The sequence below is a fragment of the Trichosurus vulpecula genome, chromosome 8, assembly GCF_011100635.1.
Source record: "Trichosurus vulpecula isolate mTriVul1 chromosome 8, mTriVul1.pri, whole genome shotgun sequence".
NCBI classification, from domain to species: Eukaryota; Metazoa; Chordata; class Mammalia; order Diprotodontia; family Phalangeridae; genus Trichosurus; species Trichosurus vulpecula.
The window spans coordinates 195,157,356-195,174,276 of NC_050580.1; the positions used below are offsets into that span (position 1 = coordinate 195,157,356).

General features: G+C 38.1%; 1 protein-coding gene and 1 pseudogene across 1 annotated transcript in view; one reads left to right on the forward strand and one right to left on the reverse strand.

The window, feature by feature from the left end:
* The window catches only part of INO80 (INO80 complex ATPase subunit), an 84,202-nt gene that overhangs the window by 8,311 nt on the left and 58,970 nt on the right, over nucleotides 1-16,921 (reverse strand). Inside the window, exons 27-28 of the mRNA XM_036734420.1 lie at nucleotides 12,447-12,541; nucleotides 8,013-8,085 (exon numbers count right to left, since the gene is read on the reverse strand). Of these exons, the coding sequence (XP_036590315.1) occupies nucleotides 8,013-8,085; nucleotides 12,447-12,541 (168 nt within the window). The remainder of the gene's footprint in view (nucleotides 1-8,012; nucleotides 8,086-12,446; nucleotides 12,542-16,921) is intronic.
* LOC118828372 lies at nucleotides 5,139-5,649 on the forward strand (annotated as a pseudogene).

Here is a 16,921-nt window from a genome sequence, read left to right on the forward strand (position 1 = left end):
TACCTCAATCCTACCTCTACTGGATTTTACTCGAGATAAAGGGGAAACAAAGTGAGCTTCAGGGGTCCCTGAGGCATACCTAATTCCTGCTGAAAAACAAACTGCATCTCCAAGGGATTCTAAAACTGATACCTTGCTGTCCACAATCCTATATGGCTAAAACCAACCAGAAAGGACTCTCTGGGAGAGGTCTGGTTTAGTACTTTCCCATCTCTGTCTTCTATGCTTAAAGATTTTACAAAGTCCTGATAGTTAATTCTTCTTTTGGAAAGCATCCATCCCTTCTTTATTCCCAATGCTATCATCCTAATCCGGGCCCTGGTTACCTCATTCCTAGATAACAGTAACAGCTTTCTAGCTACATTCTTGAATCCAATCCATTGCAACCAATATATTCTTTCTAAAACACTTTTTATCATGTCACTTCCTTATTAAGAAACTGTAATAGCTCCTAGGCCCTCTATAATTTAGCTTCTTCTTACGTATCCAATTTCAGTTTCTATCACTTGCCTACACACAGCTATCCTTCTGGTGAAAAATGGTCTCTTCAGTGTCACATCCTTTTTTGTCTCAATTCCTTTGCTCATGATATTCTCCATACACCTTCCCTGACATCGAATCCCACCTCCATTATTCAAGATGTAGTTCAAATGCTACCTTCTTATTAAACTTTTTCTAACTACATGTGATGAATTCTTTTTTTCCTGAATTCCTCACAATCCAATCTAATATGGTTAAGACTCAATTTACATAGTGAACTGTCTCATCCTCTGCTTCATGTTGTTACTGTTTTTGCCTATTTAGGCTGTAAGCTCCTTTGGGGACTGAGACCATGCTTCTTTCCTATTCCTTACAGTGCCTAGCACAGTACAGGCACACAGAGAAAACATTTTGTAAAAATGCCTGATCAACTGATTGCATGATGGGCCCTGTTTTTCTTACAATCCCTTCCCACCAACCAATACAGCTTAAGATCCTCTCCCAATTTAGATGGAGTAGAAATATAGTAACAGGGACATCATATAATATTTCAGAGCTTCAATAAGGAGGTAAAACATTCTCTCGTATTCAGTCTAAGCCACAGGGAAAATTGAAGTAGACAAGTTACAGTTAGCTAGATAGGTTCATTAAGTCAGGACATCTTCACTCAGAAGACCTAAATAATTACATACTGTGAAAACTGGACTCTCGTGACACACCATGGCACTGCATGAATACGTAATGAGAAGTCCTATATGTTGAATCACTTCATATGTGCTTCCTGAATATTTACATTTTTTCCTAGAAGTCTCAATGACACTCGAACACTGACTCATTCTTAAGCTATATTTAATGCCTAAGTCATAAGATCATAGCCCCAGGTATGTAGTTCTAATTTAGTAAAACAAAATACAGTTGATAACCATCTTTTAAATGACCTTAAAGAGGTCGGGATCTTGGGGGACAAGAAAACAAAATAGGCTTTAGTTTATAAAAAACACAAATGTACTCTTTCCAGGGAAGAATAACTTTAAACACAACTCTCTCTCTCTCTCTCTCTGTATGTAAGTATGCATTAAATTAGAGGGTGGAAACAGAGAGACCAAGGAGAACAAAAAGCAAGATAAATGTGTGCTGATATGGAAACAAATTAAACCAAGTTACAGAAAAGGTTAGACAGTGCCTGACATACTAGTCGGTTAATATCTGTATACAGCACTCAGGTTTACAGACATCAGAGAGAAATTCCAGAGAACAACAAACAACAATTAAAAGACTAGAGAGACTGACTTAACTAGGAAAGATTAAAGCAGTTCAATCTGTAGAGCGTGGCCAAGCGATGACTAAGGGGAAACACATTAACAGTCAGCTTCTTCCTGAAGTTGTAAACAGAAAGAGGGAGGAAACTTGTAACGGGGTAAGATTTTGTGTGTGAGGTAAAGAACAGGAAAATCATATGAGATCCACAAGAAAAAGCTGCATCAAACACCTACAGGGTGGAACTACTTTTTCCAGGGGAATGGGAGGCAGCCTTATTCCTTGTAATGTTTAAAAATCAAGGCCAGAATGCCCAATGGCAAACCACCACACTCATCACTAACCTAGGGCCAGACTTCTCATTTTTGTAAACAACCATTTGTAAACACTCAGACTGAGCCTGCCACAGAAAAAAAACCCAAATAGTCGACTCTTCTGAATGCTATAGATTCCTATTGCAGGAAAACATGAATTGCGAAGAAAATTTCCATGATTTAAAATGCGAATAATTCAAATAACTGTCATGTACAAGACAAATATACATCCACTGCATGTGAGAACTTCTATTTACAAACATAAATCTAATTCTTTAGTCATGAGACACTATTTCTGCCCTGTGATTTAAGACAGATCCCCTAAAAACCCCATAAGGGTTTTTAGGGGATCTCCCAAAGCTGAACTGCAGCACCAAAAGGAAAATGCAGGAAAAATATTTAAGCTTACTATTATACTGATATGAGAAAAAAACCTGACTTTTTGAGCATTATTGAGAGGTGATCTCGACCAGAAGATAATCATGGTACTCAAGGCCTCCTCACAGTGTTTCTCTTCCTTCAGGGAGCACCCAGTTTACAAATGAGTTTATGTTCCAAAAGTTCATTTTAAATTACCTGTCTGGTACTTGAAACATGGGATGCTAAATGCCTATGTCCTCCACCAAACTGAATAGAAAATTCTTCCCTCCTTTCCTTCTCAGTCTTCCTCTGTTACTTGGTAAAAAGAAAAGAGGATAGTTCTTCTTTTGTAGGGGAACATCACAGATTGAGGAAGCCATTTTTATGTACAGAACACTGGAATGAAGTAGTATGGAAGGTAGGAGCTGGAGTTGGGTACATTGTAAGAACACAGGCCACCCACGATGGTTTTCCTTCATTTTTGGTCCATGCCACTGGTTACTTGGGAGCTGTTTCTTACTAAACTATAGATGGAGCCTGGGAAACTGTGCTAAAAGGGAGGGAGATTTCAATTATGACGACCAGTAGCTGACTACCATGATGGGCACAAGTATATCAGGAATCCCCAAGTGTATCAGCGATCTAACACACTGTAAAAGGGAAGATGACAATGACAGTCCACACAATCCCGATAAGAATATAGTAGGTGTCCTGCTTTTTCTTATATGCTGAGATTCAACTTTGGGATCCCCCTAGAAACATTTACAGACAAGAAGAGGTTAGACTCACACAGAAGGGCAGAAATAATGGCTCATGACTGAGAATTAGGGAGATGTCTAAAAGAAGCTGAAATACGATAGGGAATTTTTTTTAACTCAAATTTTATTTTGAAAATGTTTTATTTAAAAAATGCCTTATTCCTGCCCTTTATTTTAATAGAAGCTACTTCCCAATACAGTTTTCAATTCCTGTTGAGTCCTCCCTTATAACCAAAAGAAAAAAGCTCCCAAAAATGTGAAAAACAGTTAAGCGAAACCAATCTACACACGGCAACATCTCAAAGGATGCCACAGTCTGTATCCAGTCTCCTTATCTTCACCCCCTTTTCCCCCCAAGACAGAAGGCAAGTTACATTTTAATAAGAAAACAGTATCTGTTCTTCTAGACTAAGATTGTGAACATCTGTGATGTTGCTCTAGAGCCCTAAAGAACTATCCTCTGTCTCTTTTCCTAAGTAACAGAGCAAAACTGAGAAGAAGGGAAAGATTCCCAATTAATCAGTCTGATTGCTTGGCATCAATTGTGTATATATAGTTTTTCTGGTTCTGCTTACTTTATGTTAATTCATATAATACTCAGGTTTTTGAGTTCAGATTTTAAAATGATACATAAAAAGGTAAGAGGAACACAAAGACAGTGTCAGGAAAAGAAAAGGGCAGGAATGAGGTTAAGTAAGGCTTGTGAAAAATGTAAAAAACAACAAAAAAGTAATTTTTAGAGCAAGTACATGGAATAGATAGGCACTCTATATGGGGCAAATATAACATGGTAAGACAAGCTAGAAAGTAAATATCTGAACCAATACTGATGCAATCTTTGAGTTAACATAGGGGATATAGGTATCTCACAAAACGTGTAATGGGTAAATGTCACTATTTTTACTATTTAGTCTCAAAACTAGACCAATGAGAACATGATGTGAATGCAGGAAAGTTTCTATGGATAGTTTATGGGCACTTACAAGGCATCTGATAGTTTTTCATACTATTCTTGTGGTCAGGATGGATAAATGTGGGACAGATGAAAGTAGACCTTTTGTGCCATTCTACAGTTAACTGCAGGCAGGACACAACGTTGTCTCAACTCTTTCTTGTTTAACATTTTTGTCACTGACTAGTATGAAGTTATAGAAATCAAACTTATTAAAAATGCAGATCAGACAGAAGAGGGACAAATAGGCAAGATATTAGATCAGTGGGATTTTTGTCATTGGAAGTTTTCAAGCAGAATCTGTGCTGATAAATGTTATACATGCTGCAGAGGAGATTACTGAATGAAGCTGGGGAAGGAAGCAGCTAAGCTTCCTTTTCAACCATATGATTTTAATGATTCTACAGGCAAAATCATTCCTTACCACACTAGAGCTGAAAAGGAATCTGGAAATCATCCGATCAGAAAGATAAGGAAAAAATGAGCCAGATGCAGGTTGACATGGCAGTAAACAACTCCCTTATTAAGGAAAAGGGAAAGAATACTGCCTCATGTGAAAACCTTTTGTCACTGGTTTGAATTAGCAAGAGGATGTACATATATCTATATTTTTTTTGGCGGGGCAAGGCAGGGCAATTGGGGTTAAGTGACTTGCCCAAGGTCACACAGCTAGTACATGTGTCAAGTGTCTGAGACTGGATTTGAACTCAGGTCCTCCTGACTCCAGGGCCGGTGCTCTACTCACTGCTCCACCTAGCTACCCCTATCAATTTTATTTATCACCCATGCCAAAACTCTTCTATGATCTCTAGCTGGAAATCACTACATACTTAACCACAACAGCTACATGATATGGAAATAAAACTACCTCTTGAAAAACACAAACCCATCTACCCCTTACTCCTGTACCCAACCTCTTACGTAACGGCAACAGTGAATTGTTCTAGCCTGTGGCTTAAAAGCTGTGGCTCTGGCCCTTGGGCCTGCTGCTCCCTCACGGAGAGCAGGTGATCAACCATGAGGCTGCCCAACATCCTGCTCATGGGTACACCAGGGGTTGGAAAGACCGTACTAGGTAAAGAACTTGCATCAAGAACAGGACTGACATACATTAACATGGGTGATTTGGCGCAAGAAAGACTGTTATATGATGGCTTTAGTGAAGAATATGAATGTCCCATTTTGGATGAAGTCAAAGCAGTTGATGAGTTACAAAATAAAATGAAAGAAGGTAGAGTTATTCTTGATTACCATGGCTGTGACTTTGTCCTTGAACGATGGTTTCATGTAGCTTTTGTGCTTCAAACAGATAATTCTGTGTTATATGAAAGACTTGAAAAGAGGGGATACAGTGTAAAGAAACTACAGGACAATGTGAAATTTTCTAAAGTATTTATGAAGAAACCATGGCCTCCTACAAGCATGAATAGCACACCAGCTGCCCAGTAACATACCAGAAGAACTAGAGAGTAATTTAGACCAGATAATGAAATGGATTGAACAGTGGAAAATAACAATTGAACCTTGAGGCAAAGCATGGACTTTCAAGGCTTTCCACATGATGGTTAAATATTTTCTTGATGATTTTTCCCTCTCCATGCAATAGAAATTGAGACAACACACACCAAATTTTACTATCCAGGACTGTGTTGTGTAAGTAGCAGGATACTGCTACTTAAGGTTGAGTTTTGACTAAATTAAATTTTCTTTTCTCCATGAGAAAACAGAAAATCTCCAAATACAATGAATAAGATATTAGGGACTTTTAAAGTTTAGGAATATGCAGCATTCTCATTTATTTTGCTTAACTGCTAAAGAATAAGCAAATTTGAGAAATAGGTGGAAATCTTCAATACTTGACATGAAAAAGAAAATGAAGGCTAGGGAAGAACTGCTAACTTATAAATACAAGTCTAAGGATAAAGCTATAAAGTAATGTTTAAGCTGGTGAGTTGCTGTTTTGTTTTTTTTAATCTTGGAAGTTGGTTAAAAATCAGGATAGTCACAAAGTAAATGGTGAGATCTTTGAGAAAACAGTATTTTTTTTTTTTTAGTATAAGAGTTCATTGAGTTCTTTTGCCTATAAAACAACTGTTGATCTTAGCACTGATACTTGTCTCTAAATAAGAGTAAGACAATTACATTTTCCACGTATAGAAGGGAAATAGCAAAGTCATTTGTGAACCCATGGAAACTGTAAATACTAATTTATCAATTGACTAATTTCAGTCTTGGTAAGTTCCATGAAAATTCATGTGATACACCTTTGCTACACCTTTGGTGGTAATTATTACATAAAATTTAAAAATACAGCGATTGCGCGTTTCACAAAGATGTGTTTAACATTGATAACTAGCACTTTTCCTCCCTCCTTTAAAAGTCTATTTCTGTTCCTTACTGATGTATTCTTGGACCACGAAGCAGGCCTTAGCCTTGTTCCTTTACCTATGCTACTCTGCAGTCCTTCCTTTGCTTCTCTGAAAAACAGTCCTTTCAAAGGTCACCAGTGGTAAGTCTTGCTGCCTACAACTTTAGCCAGAAAGTAATCAGAGTCAGCGTTTTTGTAAAAGGAAGTCAGATTCACTGTTGGTGAGGACCTGCATATTCAAATTGCCTTTAAGCCATGTCCACTTTAGCTTCTTAAAGTGGGCCTGCCCAGAGAGCACTAAATTTATCGTTAGAAGAAATCTGAGTTCAGATCTTGTTTGATTATTTACCAACCAAAATAAGCCTAGGGAAGTTATAAACTCTGAGCTTCAATATCCTCTTATAAAAAATGAGCTGCGCAGAGTTATTGGGAAGAAAGTGATTTATAAATTTAACGGTGTCATAGAATTGTGGTTAGCTATCTTCCCCAAACTTGCTCTCATTTCTGACTTTACTATTTTTATCTATGGTGCCACAATTCACCTTCTTTTTTATGTTCATTGCAAAGTCTCATCAGTTCTACTTCTTTGACATTTCTTGGATTTCCCCGTCTCTATACTTACTGGATTACTATCTTAAGTACGCAAGGGCCACTGCAAAAAGCCTCCTGTTTCATCTCCCTCCTCAGGTCATTATCCTCCTCCAGTCTATCCTCCATATCTCTCAATCCTACCTCATCTACCAATGACATTATTCTAAAGCACAGATCTCATTATATTGCTCCCCTGCTCATAAGACACCAGATGCTTCCTGCTGCCTGTAGGATCAAATATCAATTCTTTTTGACATTTCAAACTCCTCACAACCTAGCTCCAACTTAACTTTCTGGCCTTATCATAACTTACTGACCTTCCACAAAATGTGTCTTTTCCACTGACTGTTCTCATATGTGTAATGTACTCCTGGCTCTTGATCCCAAGTTTCCTTCAAAGCTGAGCTCAAAAACCACATTCTATCTGAAGACTTTTCTCTTTCCCCAAGCCCTCCTCAAATAACCTATTCATTTTTATATACTTATGCATATGCACGTGCGCACGTATGTGTTCTCTCCCTCAAAAGAATATAAGCTCCTTAAGAGTAGGGACTTTTTGTCTTTGTATTCTTAACACCTGGCACAAGTGCCTGGCACATAGTAATACTTAATAAATTCTTGTTGAGTGTTTAAAAAAAAGGGTTGTGGCTCTGAAGATAAGAGTGCCAGACCAACCTCCTGTTAAATCAATGAGGAAATATGTTCATTTCTTTATCTAGAAACCAAGTAACTTATTAGGAACTTTAAATAAATGGAAAACTCCAAAAGGACAGTTCAAACATCACAGTCAAACACCAATTCACATTCTTTGAATGAAACAAACAAACAAGAATAAGAAAAAGCTTGGGACACACGGAAAGAAACTGATGCCAAAAAACTTTAAAATAAGGGATGGTTCTCAAGAAAGGTGTTATTTTATTCTAATTACTTACTGTATCTGCAGCAGTGAGGTTGATGCCCAGTCCTCCGGCTCTTGTGCTTAACAGGAATACAAAAATATCATTCCTGAAGAAAAGAGATACATAATACCAAAAATTAGTGTGGAAAGGGAAAGGTACCTAGAGTAAACTGAGAGAAGCAGAATGGAATTGAAATGTGCCTTGGTAAATGTTAAAGGGAAATTTCCACATCTGTAAAAGGGGATTAGATTAGATCATTTCTAGTGACTTTTTAGCTATAAATTTTATGATCCAATGTATTTTTCCTTCTATTATATAATAGTTGGCAACTTTTTAGAAGCAGGTTACCAAGATGCTAATTCTTGTTCTGACTGGGATGTGGGTGTGTGTGGTCCTAAAATAAGGGGACAGAAGGAAAAGATTCCCCCTTTTCTGCTGAAAAACATTTGCCTTGCACCATTCCAGAAATTTAAGATTCATTTGTGTTAACATGATCTTAGAAGCAAGCACAATTTTTGGAAGGAAAGATCTATATCATTCATACCTTAATATAAATGACTTTAACTCTATACCTTTTTCACATTTTTACCATAGTTAAGTGACTAGACCCAAGGGAGAAAAAAACCCAAAACAAACCAACAAAACATCTTCCAAGAAACTGGATCCTAGTATTGAAAAAATAAGGCTGTTTCAGCTGATATAAAAATTTGGGCTTATCATCTGATCTAGGGTTATGGGAAAACAGCTAGAAAGCATCGTCTAATCCAAACCAATCATTTTACAAGTGAGGAAACCAAAGTCAAAGGAGACAAAGCTATTTGTCCAGGGATATATACATACCAAGTGTCAGAACCACGACTTAAACCCAGATCCTGAGATTCTAACAGATTGTATAGGGGTTCCTCTGGAGACATTAGGGACTCTAAGGTCAGAGATTAGAGTTCAGTAAGGGAGGAACTGCTTGGTGTGAAAGCAGAATTAGGGGTAACAATGGGGGAATGAATAGGAAGATTAGTATCATAGGAGGAAGTTGACCTAGAGGAGTTAGAAAGGTAGGACGAGAGAGGGAAATTAGTAAAGTTTAAAGTAAAGGAGAAGGTGAGGGAAATCATTAATGGTAGTAGTATAGAGGGCCAGTAGGTGAACAGTTTAGAAGATAAAATTCCCAATCCCAGTTGTTTGAATATACAGTGAATTTGTAATTTTGGAACTTCCTGTATGGAGAAAATATACTGATAAAATGCTAAGGGAGCCAAGATCAAAAGAAATGTCCTGGGCAGATAGGAAAGGTAATGTTTGAGAAGACTTCTTTAAGATAGAGGTTCTCAACCTTTTTTGTCATGGAACCCTTTGGCAATCTGAGGATGCTTATGGAAAAGTGTTTTTAAATGAGCAAAATGAAAATACTTAGAAAGGAACCCCAGTTAAATTGAAAGGGAGTTACAAAATTTTTTTTTCAAACCAAACAAGTTCACATACACCAGGTTAAGATCGCATATTCTAAGATAATAAACTCTGTATGTTCAAGATACCTGTCTACCATAGGGTCCAGAAGAAACTTTAAAATTCATTAAGTCTAACCTAATCATTTCACAAAGGAACTCTGTGAGGCAAGATGATGTCAAACAATGCAGTAACATTTAGTTACACTTTGCTGAAGTATATAATACTCCCATCCTGAATAATGGTAACAGGATATTCTAGGGTGTCAGAGCAAGAAAATCTGCTTTCAGTCCAGAATGAAGGGCTGAATCATGCATACATATGTACACTCAAACAAGGATAATTCTTCGAATAGGTGCTCTCTAGGACTTTGAAGAAATCCTCTCCTATTTTACCTTGTCATCAACAAGTACTGTATATTCTTGTGAAATATCTAACTAGGGGCATAGAAAACTATACTTCACGGGGATAAACAGAATCCCAGAGGACAATGTGGTTGCTTGGGTGCCCTCTAGGGGCACAACAAGGAATACAGAGAACCTCTGGAACAGTCTTCCAGGTCACAGAAACAATAAAAAAGATTGAAGACATGACAGTGACGACCCTGATGAGGACTCTTGCTACTCGCCAAAAGTGCTCAGGGCATGATTTATATCACACAGTCCATAAAACGAATACTCACAGAATGACTGTTAAAGAATTGGGGTAGAATGTAAAGTGAAGAGAAAAATGGGGTCCTCTGATCATTCTTCACAAAAAGATAGAAGTATGAAAACAAAATGTGTCATATGCCTTTAGTGGTGCATGGTCTTACAAAATGTCCTAAAGAGATGCATTTTATAAATGTTAGGGGGTGAGAGGAGGGGGAAAAACGTCTCAGGCAGGATCATATAGAAATAGGAATGGTTTTTACTCTGAAATGCTGGTCACATGTTCCTAATGTCGCTCAGTCAGGACATCCTGGCCAAACAGCCTTTAGTCTCAGTCATACTTTTTCCTGGAAGGACAACCTTCCCAACTCCCTTTAAATAAATCTCATATGCAGGGAATGCAAAATGCTTTTTGTAATAATTACTGTTTACTTTAGCTGACCTTTACACTCTAAGAGCTTTCCAGTTGAAACGACAATTTTTCTTTTGATGTCTCTTCATTATTTTATAAGTGTTTGGCTAGGAAGGTTCTTTTCCCTGAAAAATGTTTGTATTGGGTTGGTACAAAGAGAGTCATTTAAGCTGAAGACCCTCTCCCTAATGAGAGAGATTATGTTCAGCATTGAGTCTCCCACAGTTGCTCAGATATTTTAGACAAGAAACTATAAATTGCTTCCTAAGTTATAATTCTGATCTTGGCATCTAGATCATCATTAGTATGTCAATATTGAGTAAGAAGGAGCTGATCTTTTTCTCAGAAGGCTGAAAATGCACTGATCAAAGCCTTTATCATGTCATTTATTATACACAGTATGATTACGTTGAGGCCAAATGATTAGTTAATAGAGCCACTGTTACCTGAGGAACCTGGGACTTTCATACGCAGGCAAGGTTTTTCTGAGCAAGTCTTGAAAAACAGACAAAACACAACACCCCCCCACTCCCCTGCAATCAACTTATTGATCAGATGATGCCATGAGTAGAGAAAATGCTAAAGCTTTAAAACAAACTGCTAAAAGCTGTCAATTACTTGACTATTAAGATATTGGAGTGACTTGGAGGCTGTATGCTACTAATCTCAAAGTTATGTCAGAGATTTTCCAATCAGGTCACTGAAGAATATACTGTACTTAGGACCTCAAGGACCGGTTTTCTGGGAATTAGACCAGTTAAATGAACAGTCAAAATCCTGCAACTGGATTTGTCTTCATTTGGGAAGTCAACATGTCACGGTCTAATGGAATTCATAGACACATAACATTGGACACCAGGGAATGAGTCAAGTGCACAAATGCTATATGAATGCCTGCTGCCTAATGGCAAGGGCTGTCACACAGGAATCTGGAGAGACATTAGGGTATTTCGTTATTTTGGGAACGTCAGCTCAGGGGTATGACAGAAGTTGGAAATGGTGAAATGTTAGAGTTCTTGGGGTTTGCAATAGGGAGAGCTGATCTATTTTTTTCCAGCTCTACAAAATTTTTTTCTCTCCCTCCTTTTTTTCCTCTCCTCTCTTCTCTTCTCTCCCTCCTTCCCACTTTAAAAGTGGGTTTAAGAATCAGGCAAATAAAGATGCTTAATTACACACACATAGGTGATGATGCTCTGATCCTTTACAGAAAACTGTTCCAGCCTTTCCTTTTCATAATTTTTAGGCCAAATTTTATTGAAAGGATGTCCAAAAGAAGAAGTGCAATTCACATTTATTCTTGATTTTTCTAATACCTGGATCTATTTCTTGACCTGATTCTTTGTTTTGTGGAATGCAGTTAAAGGGAGAGCTCAATAGAGTTGCCACCTGAGGAACTTGGCTCTCATTCTGGTAAGAGCAGAAACCAGGCGCTGCTCACTGCAGGAAGGACTCTCACTTAGGATAATTATGGCCCTGTAAACTATCAGTATTCAGTAAGCAGTATTTGAAATTTCACGGGTTCATTAACAGGTAATAGGGTAACTGAAACTAAGAACTTCCTATTGAATTAGCTTCAGATCACTGCAATGTGTCATGCTCTCCTGCTATTGCTGTGTTCTGGAGAAAGGAGGAAAGGGCTGGCATTTTTGATTCGAATTTAAATTCTTTCTGTTAACGCCTAAAGAATTACGCATTTGTTGAGTAAGGAGCTATTATTCAAGCACAAAAATTGTTGCATGTCTTTCTCTGTCTCACACAGACAGCTTCCTTAACCGCATTATTACAAACTGATTTGGTCACCATTAAGATAGTGGGAATAATATCAGGGATTGATGAACAAACCTTATTTGCTGAACAATGTAGATGTGTACAGAGTCTTTAAAGCTTTTCAGATACATGTTTCCAAGCACAAAGGAAAACTAACATAACTGTAAAAACGTTTAATGTTCTCATTATGGTTACCTGTTCTGAAAATCAGCTACCATGTCCCGTCTCTCTGAGATCTTGGACGAACCATCCAGCCTCATGTACGTATGCTTCCTGTAAACCATGTATTCCTGCCAAAGGGAGTCAGATAACACAGTGAGGCTGGATCTAAATTACTCAACTCCTAGTCTTATAAAAATCAACCAGCTCTCTTCTCCATTTTGGGGTTGGTCATAATCCCTAGAACTGGGAAAAACCAGAGATGGAAGAGGAGTGAGAAGAGAGGAAAGAAATGAAAGCATTAAACGCTGCACCTAAAAATTTCTGTTAAGTTCTTATAAAAAAGCAAATCCTAACCACAAATGAAATTTATCATGAACCATGCTATCAATGATTTTTTTTTGTAACCAAGCAAATATCTAACAGAGCTGCAAGTAGGAATTTTTGCCCCACCTTCACAGTACCACAAATTGCAGCCAGGATGAGTGCCCTAGTTTGGGTGGGGGATGGGGGAGAGAATGAGAACCCAGGATACTAGTTTGTAGCCACACTGCTGGAGAGGCTACTTGGAAAGCAGTGAGGATAGGGCTGGGTGAGCAAAGGGATTAGCCCAGCTCTGGTTGTTTCATATTGCACCTAACCACTGTTTCTAATCAAGTGCAAAGTTCTGTCTCCCCCCAACCCCGCCCCCACCAAGCTGTTGAAGAACTGCAAATGCTGTCAGCATCCAAGGGCAAAGTCCCATCTTAGAAAAGGCTGTGCTACCTACACTGGTCTCAGTTGCAGTCACACAATCCAACATGTTTTCTTTCTGCCCCAATAAATCATGACTAAAGATACCGCACTCCCTGTCTTATGCTTTGTTTATTCAGAACCTGGGTGATGATGATGGGAAGTCTAAGCATCCTTATGAAATAGAAGACTCAGGATAAACTTCCAAAGCTCTCTCATTTCTTCTGGAATGGTCATTCCTTTTATGAAGTACATATTTCCAATTCCCATTTTTTCATTCTTCACTCTGAGCTGGTCTTTGGGCCATATTTTTGGAAATTTAAAGGCATCCACAAAACTCCAGGATTGCCTGCTCATAGGAAGCTTCCTAATCAAATAAGACAATTCCATTTCTACCTTTAGGGGATGTTTGTCTTCTTTTAAAAAGTAAACATTAAACTGGCATTCGGTGACCTAGTTTCTTTTTTTTTTTAAATTTATTTTTATTATTTATTATTTTTAGTTTTCAACATTGATTTCCACAAGATAGTGAATTACAAATTTTCTCCCCATTTCTATCCTCCCCCCACCCCAAGACAGCATGTATTCTGACTGCCCCTTTCCCCAGTCTGCCCTCCCTTTTGTCACCCCACTCCCCCCCAACCCCATATGCCCTTTCTCCTTACTTTCTTGTAGGGCAAAATAAATTTCTATACCCCATATCTTATTTCCCAGCTGCATGTAAAAACAATTTTTTTGAGCATTTGTTTTTAGAACTTTGAGTTCCAAATTCTCTCCCTTCGTCCCTCCCCACCCACCTTCCTTGAGAAGGCAAGCAATTCAACACAGGCAGTGGCCTAGTTTCTTAATGGATTTGAGGACAGTGGTGGTGGAATAGGATATTCTAAATAAGAGGGGACATGGGAGATAATATGGGAAATGATATCTTCATAGCCTTCAGAGGCTCACCACCTTGGTAGTTAATCCATCTTAAATGGAATTAAGATTAAAGAGCTCGAATAATATCTAGAAATGGAGCAGCAAAGCAGCTGAGATACAGTCATTCAAGCCATGGAGCCTTGGAGGCCTTCTTGTCTGATCCCTTGTAGGACCTTGTGCTTTCCCCTAAGATCAGGTGTTTCTAACCTGGGGTCTGTGAACCTGTTTTGAAAAATATTTTGAGAACCATATTTCAATTTAATGGGGTTCCGTTGAAATCCTATGTATTTTATCTTATACATTTAAAAACATTCTGAGGAGTCCATAGGCTTCACCAGACTGCTAAATAGGTCCATGACATAAAATGGTTAAGAACCCCTACACCTGTTATACTTTTTTTTTTGCTCTTTAAAGTAGAGCTGACTAATCTCAAGAGAGTACCTATGAATGAACCTTCTGGGAAACCTTGCTGTGAATATCACTTAGCCAGCAAGGTCAGAACAGCACCGGGGCTATTAACCCAGGGCAATAATGAAGCCAATCTGATGGCAGAAGAGTCTGTTACTAAGGCAACAGAAGTCAATCCCGTCTCTTCACTCCATCAAGCCTTTGCTTTCCCACCCAGGGGATCAGTGGGATTTTAGAAGGCTTAGTAAAGTTTAGACTCCATTTTGGTAAACAATTTCAAAAAACAAGAAGAAACTAGACATTAGGAGTAAAAGAGATTAAAAATCAGAGAGGAACTGGCTAGAATTTAACCATCTTCACAGTCCACATAAAAAATTTAGGGGTATGAGACATAGAATGTTAGACAAAGAAGAGACCTTAAGAGTTCATCCAGTCTAATCTGCTCATTTTATCCAAGAGAAAAACTGAGGCTTGAAGTTAAGAATCAAAGTCACTCAGTTGTAGAGCTGTAATTAGAACCTAGATTTCCTGGCTCCAAAGTTCACTGGCTTTTTCATTACACTACAGCATTGCCTTCATACCACAATCATGGCATCCTGGGATAAAGAATAAGCTTCAAAAGTTTCAGCTGTTTTCTAGTGTCATGTCAGAGCCAGAAAATCTGTATTCTAGGTCTAGTTCTTCCACCAGATAGCCATGTGACCTCTTTGCAAGTCACTTAGCCTCTCTGGGTGTCTCTCAGTTAATTCACGTATGAAACAAAGTTGTCAAGACTCGACCACCTTTAAGAACCCTATTCTAGATTGAAAATTTTAAGAAATTCCAACTATATCAAAGTCCTTTCTAGACTAGTCTTCTTGATTTCTTACTTTATAAGGGAATAATCTCATGATCACATTTTAATCCATTCTGAAAGAAAACTCCCTGGAAACACTTAGTTTTTCAACTGTTAATTTCAAGGATTATACTCAATATCTATCCCACAGATTTTATAAATGGGAAAATGTAAAATTCAACACATTTTATAAAAAGACAAAGTATCAAGTACTTTTATCAATAACCTTGCAAATCTATTTTTAATAAAAATTTCACCCATCCTTATACCAGATTTTTTTTAAGATCCACCACAACAGTTCCCAACTATCAAGAATCAACACGGTCCTTCGTTTATACTGCATGTATTCACTTCAAAGCCAATGTCTAATCAGTACCTGCCTTGCTGCTGAGTCATGGTTAATTAGAGACTATCTATTTTGACAGAAGATCTTTGCACAGAGATAACTTCAAGATGGACATTACCATTCTCCCATCAGCCCCCAAATCTTGTGCTAATGTGGTCTGGTCTTCCCTAGCATGAGCACTTCATAAAAATAAATCATATTTCCAGTTCAGGGGAGTTTGTAGCATTTAGGAAAAGGAGCAAAAAAGAGTTAAAAGTGGCAAAAAGAGAAAAGAAACGAAATATTACTCATCCCTTTCCCTAAATACATACGGGAGGTTTCCTAAGTAGTATGTATGACATGACTTAGCAAGTTTCAGTTGTAGTGGTCAACAACAGATATCAGTAGTGTCAAGTTGTCTGCTGATCTGTGCAGCTCATTACCCTCTTTTTCCCTGAGGTGTTCAAGCCCTAAACAACAGTCAAAATAAAACAACTGTCTAGGTTATAACAATTCTTTTTATTTCTGTAGTTTAAGACTTTTTACTGTATTATGAGCATCTGAATATGATATATGAAAGAGGCAGCATAGGGAGTTGGTCTCAAAGCCAAGAGCAGGGTTCAACTCCTGTTGACTGTGTGTGACCCTGGGCAAGTCACTTAACCCTAAGGCTCTAAGAGGTCTGTTTATAAAAAGCAGGTTCCTCCCTATGTCCCTCAGGGCAAATCAGTCAGTCAAGGTAACAGCACCTAGGTTTGTCAAAGTGAGGGATACATTCAGACATCCTTTCCTTATCCAGATCAGAGCCTTTGGAGCAATGCAGGAATGTAATCTTGTAATGGGAAATAATGTTTATTTAATCAGGATAAGTGAAGCTGTTGGATAGGCTCAAGGCCACTCTATGCTTCACCTTTCACCCTGAACACTCAGCTGATGGATTTCTTTCTGTCACTTCTAAACCCCAAAGAAAACCCCAGCTATGAGTGACCCAAATTTGCTTTGAAACCTAACATATACTTTGGGGGATAACCTAGCATTCCAATTTATTCAGATCCAAAATCGACATGTATAACAAAAGAGCTGTCAGGCCCATAGAGGAGAGGTACACACAGTTGGGATGAATCCTCTATTACCAAGATACAGCATTTTTGCAGGTGACTCTATAGGCAACAATCTCCTGTATCTTAAATGTGGTTGTTACCTGTGAATCTCTGGATTCAATTTTGAGTCATTTTGTTTCAAGATGCATCCATTTCAACCTGGGAAACTATAAAACACTCTGTAAGAGTTGTT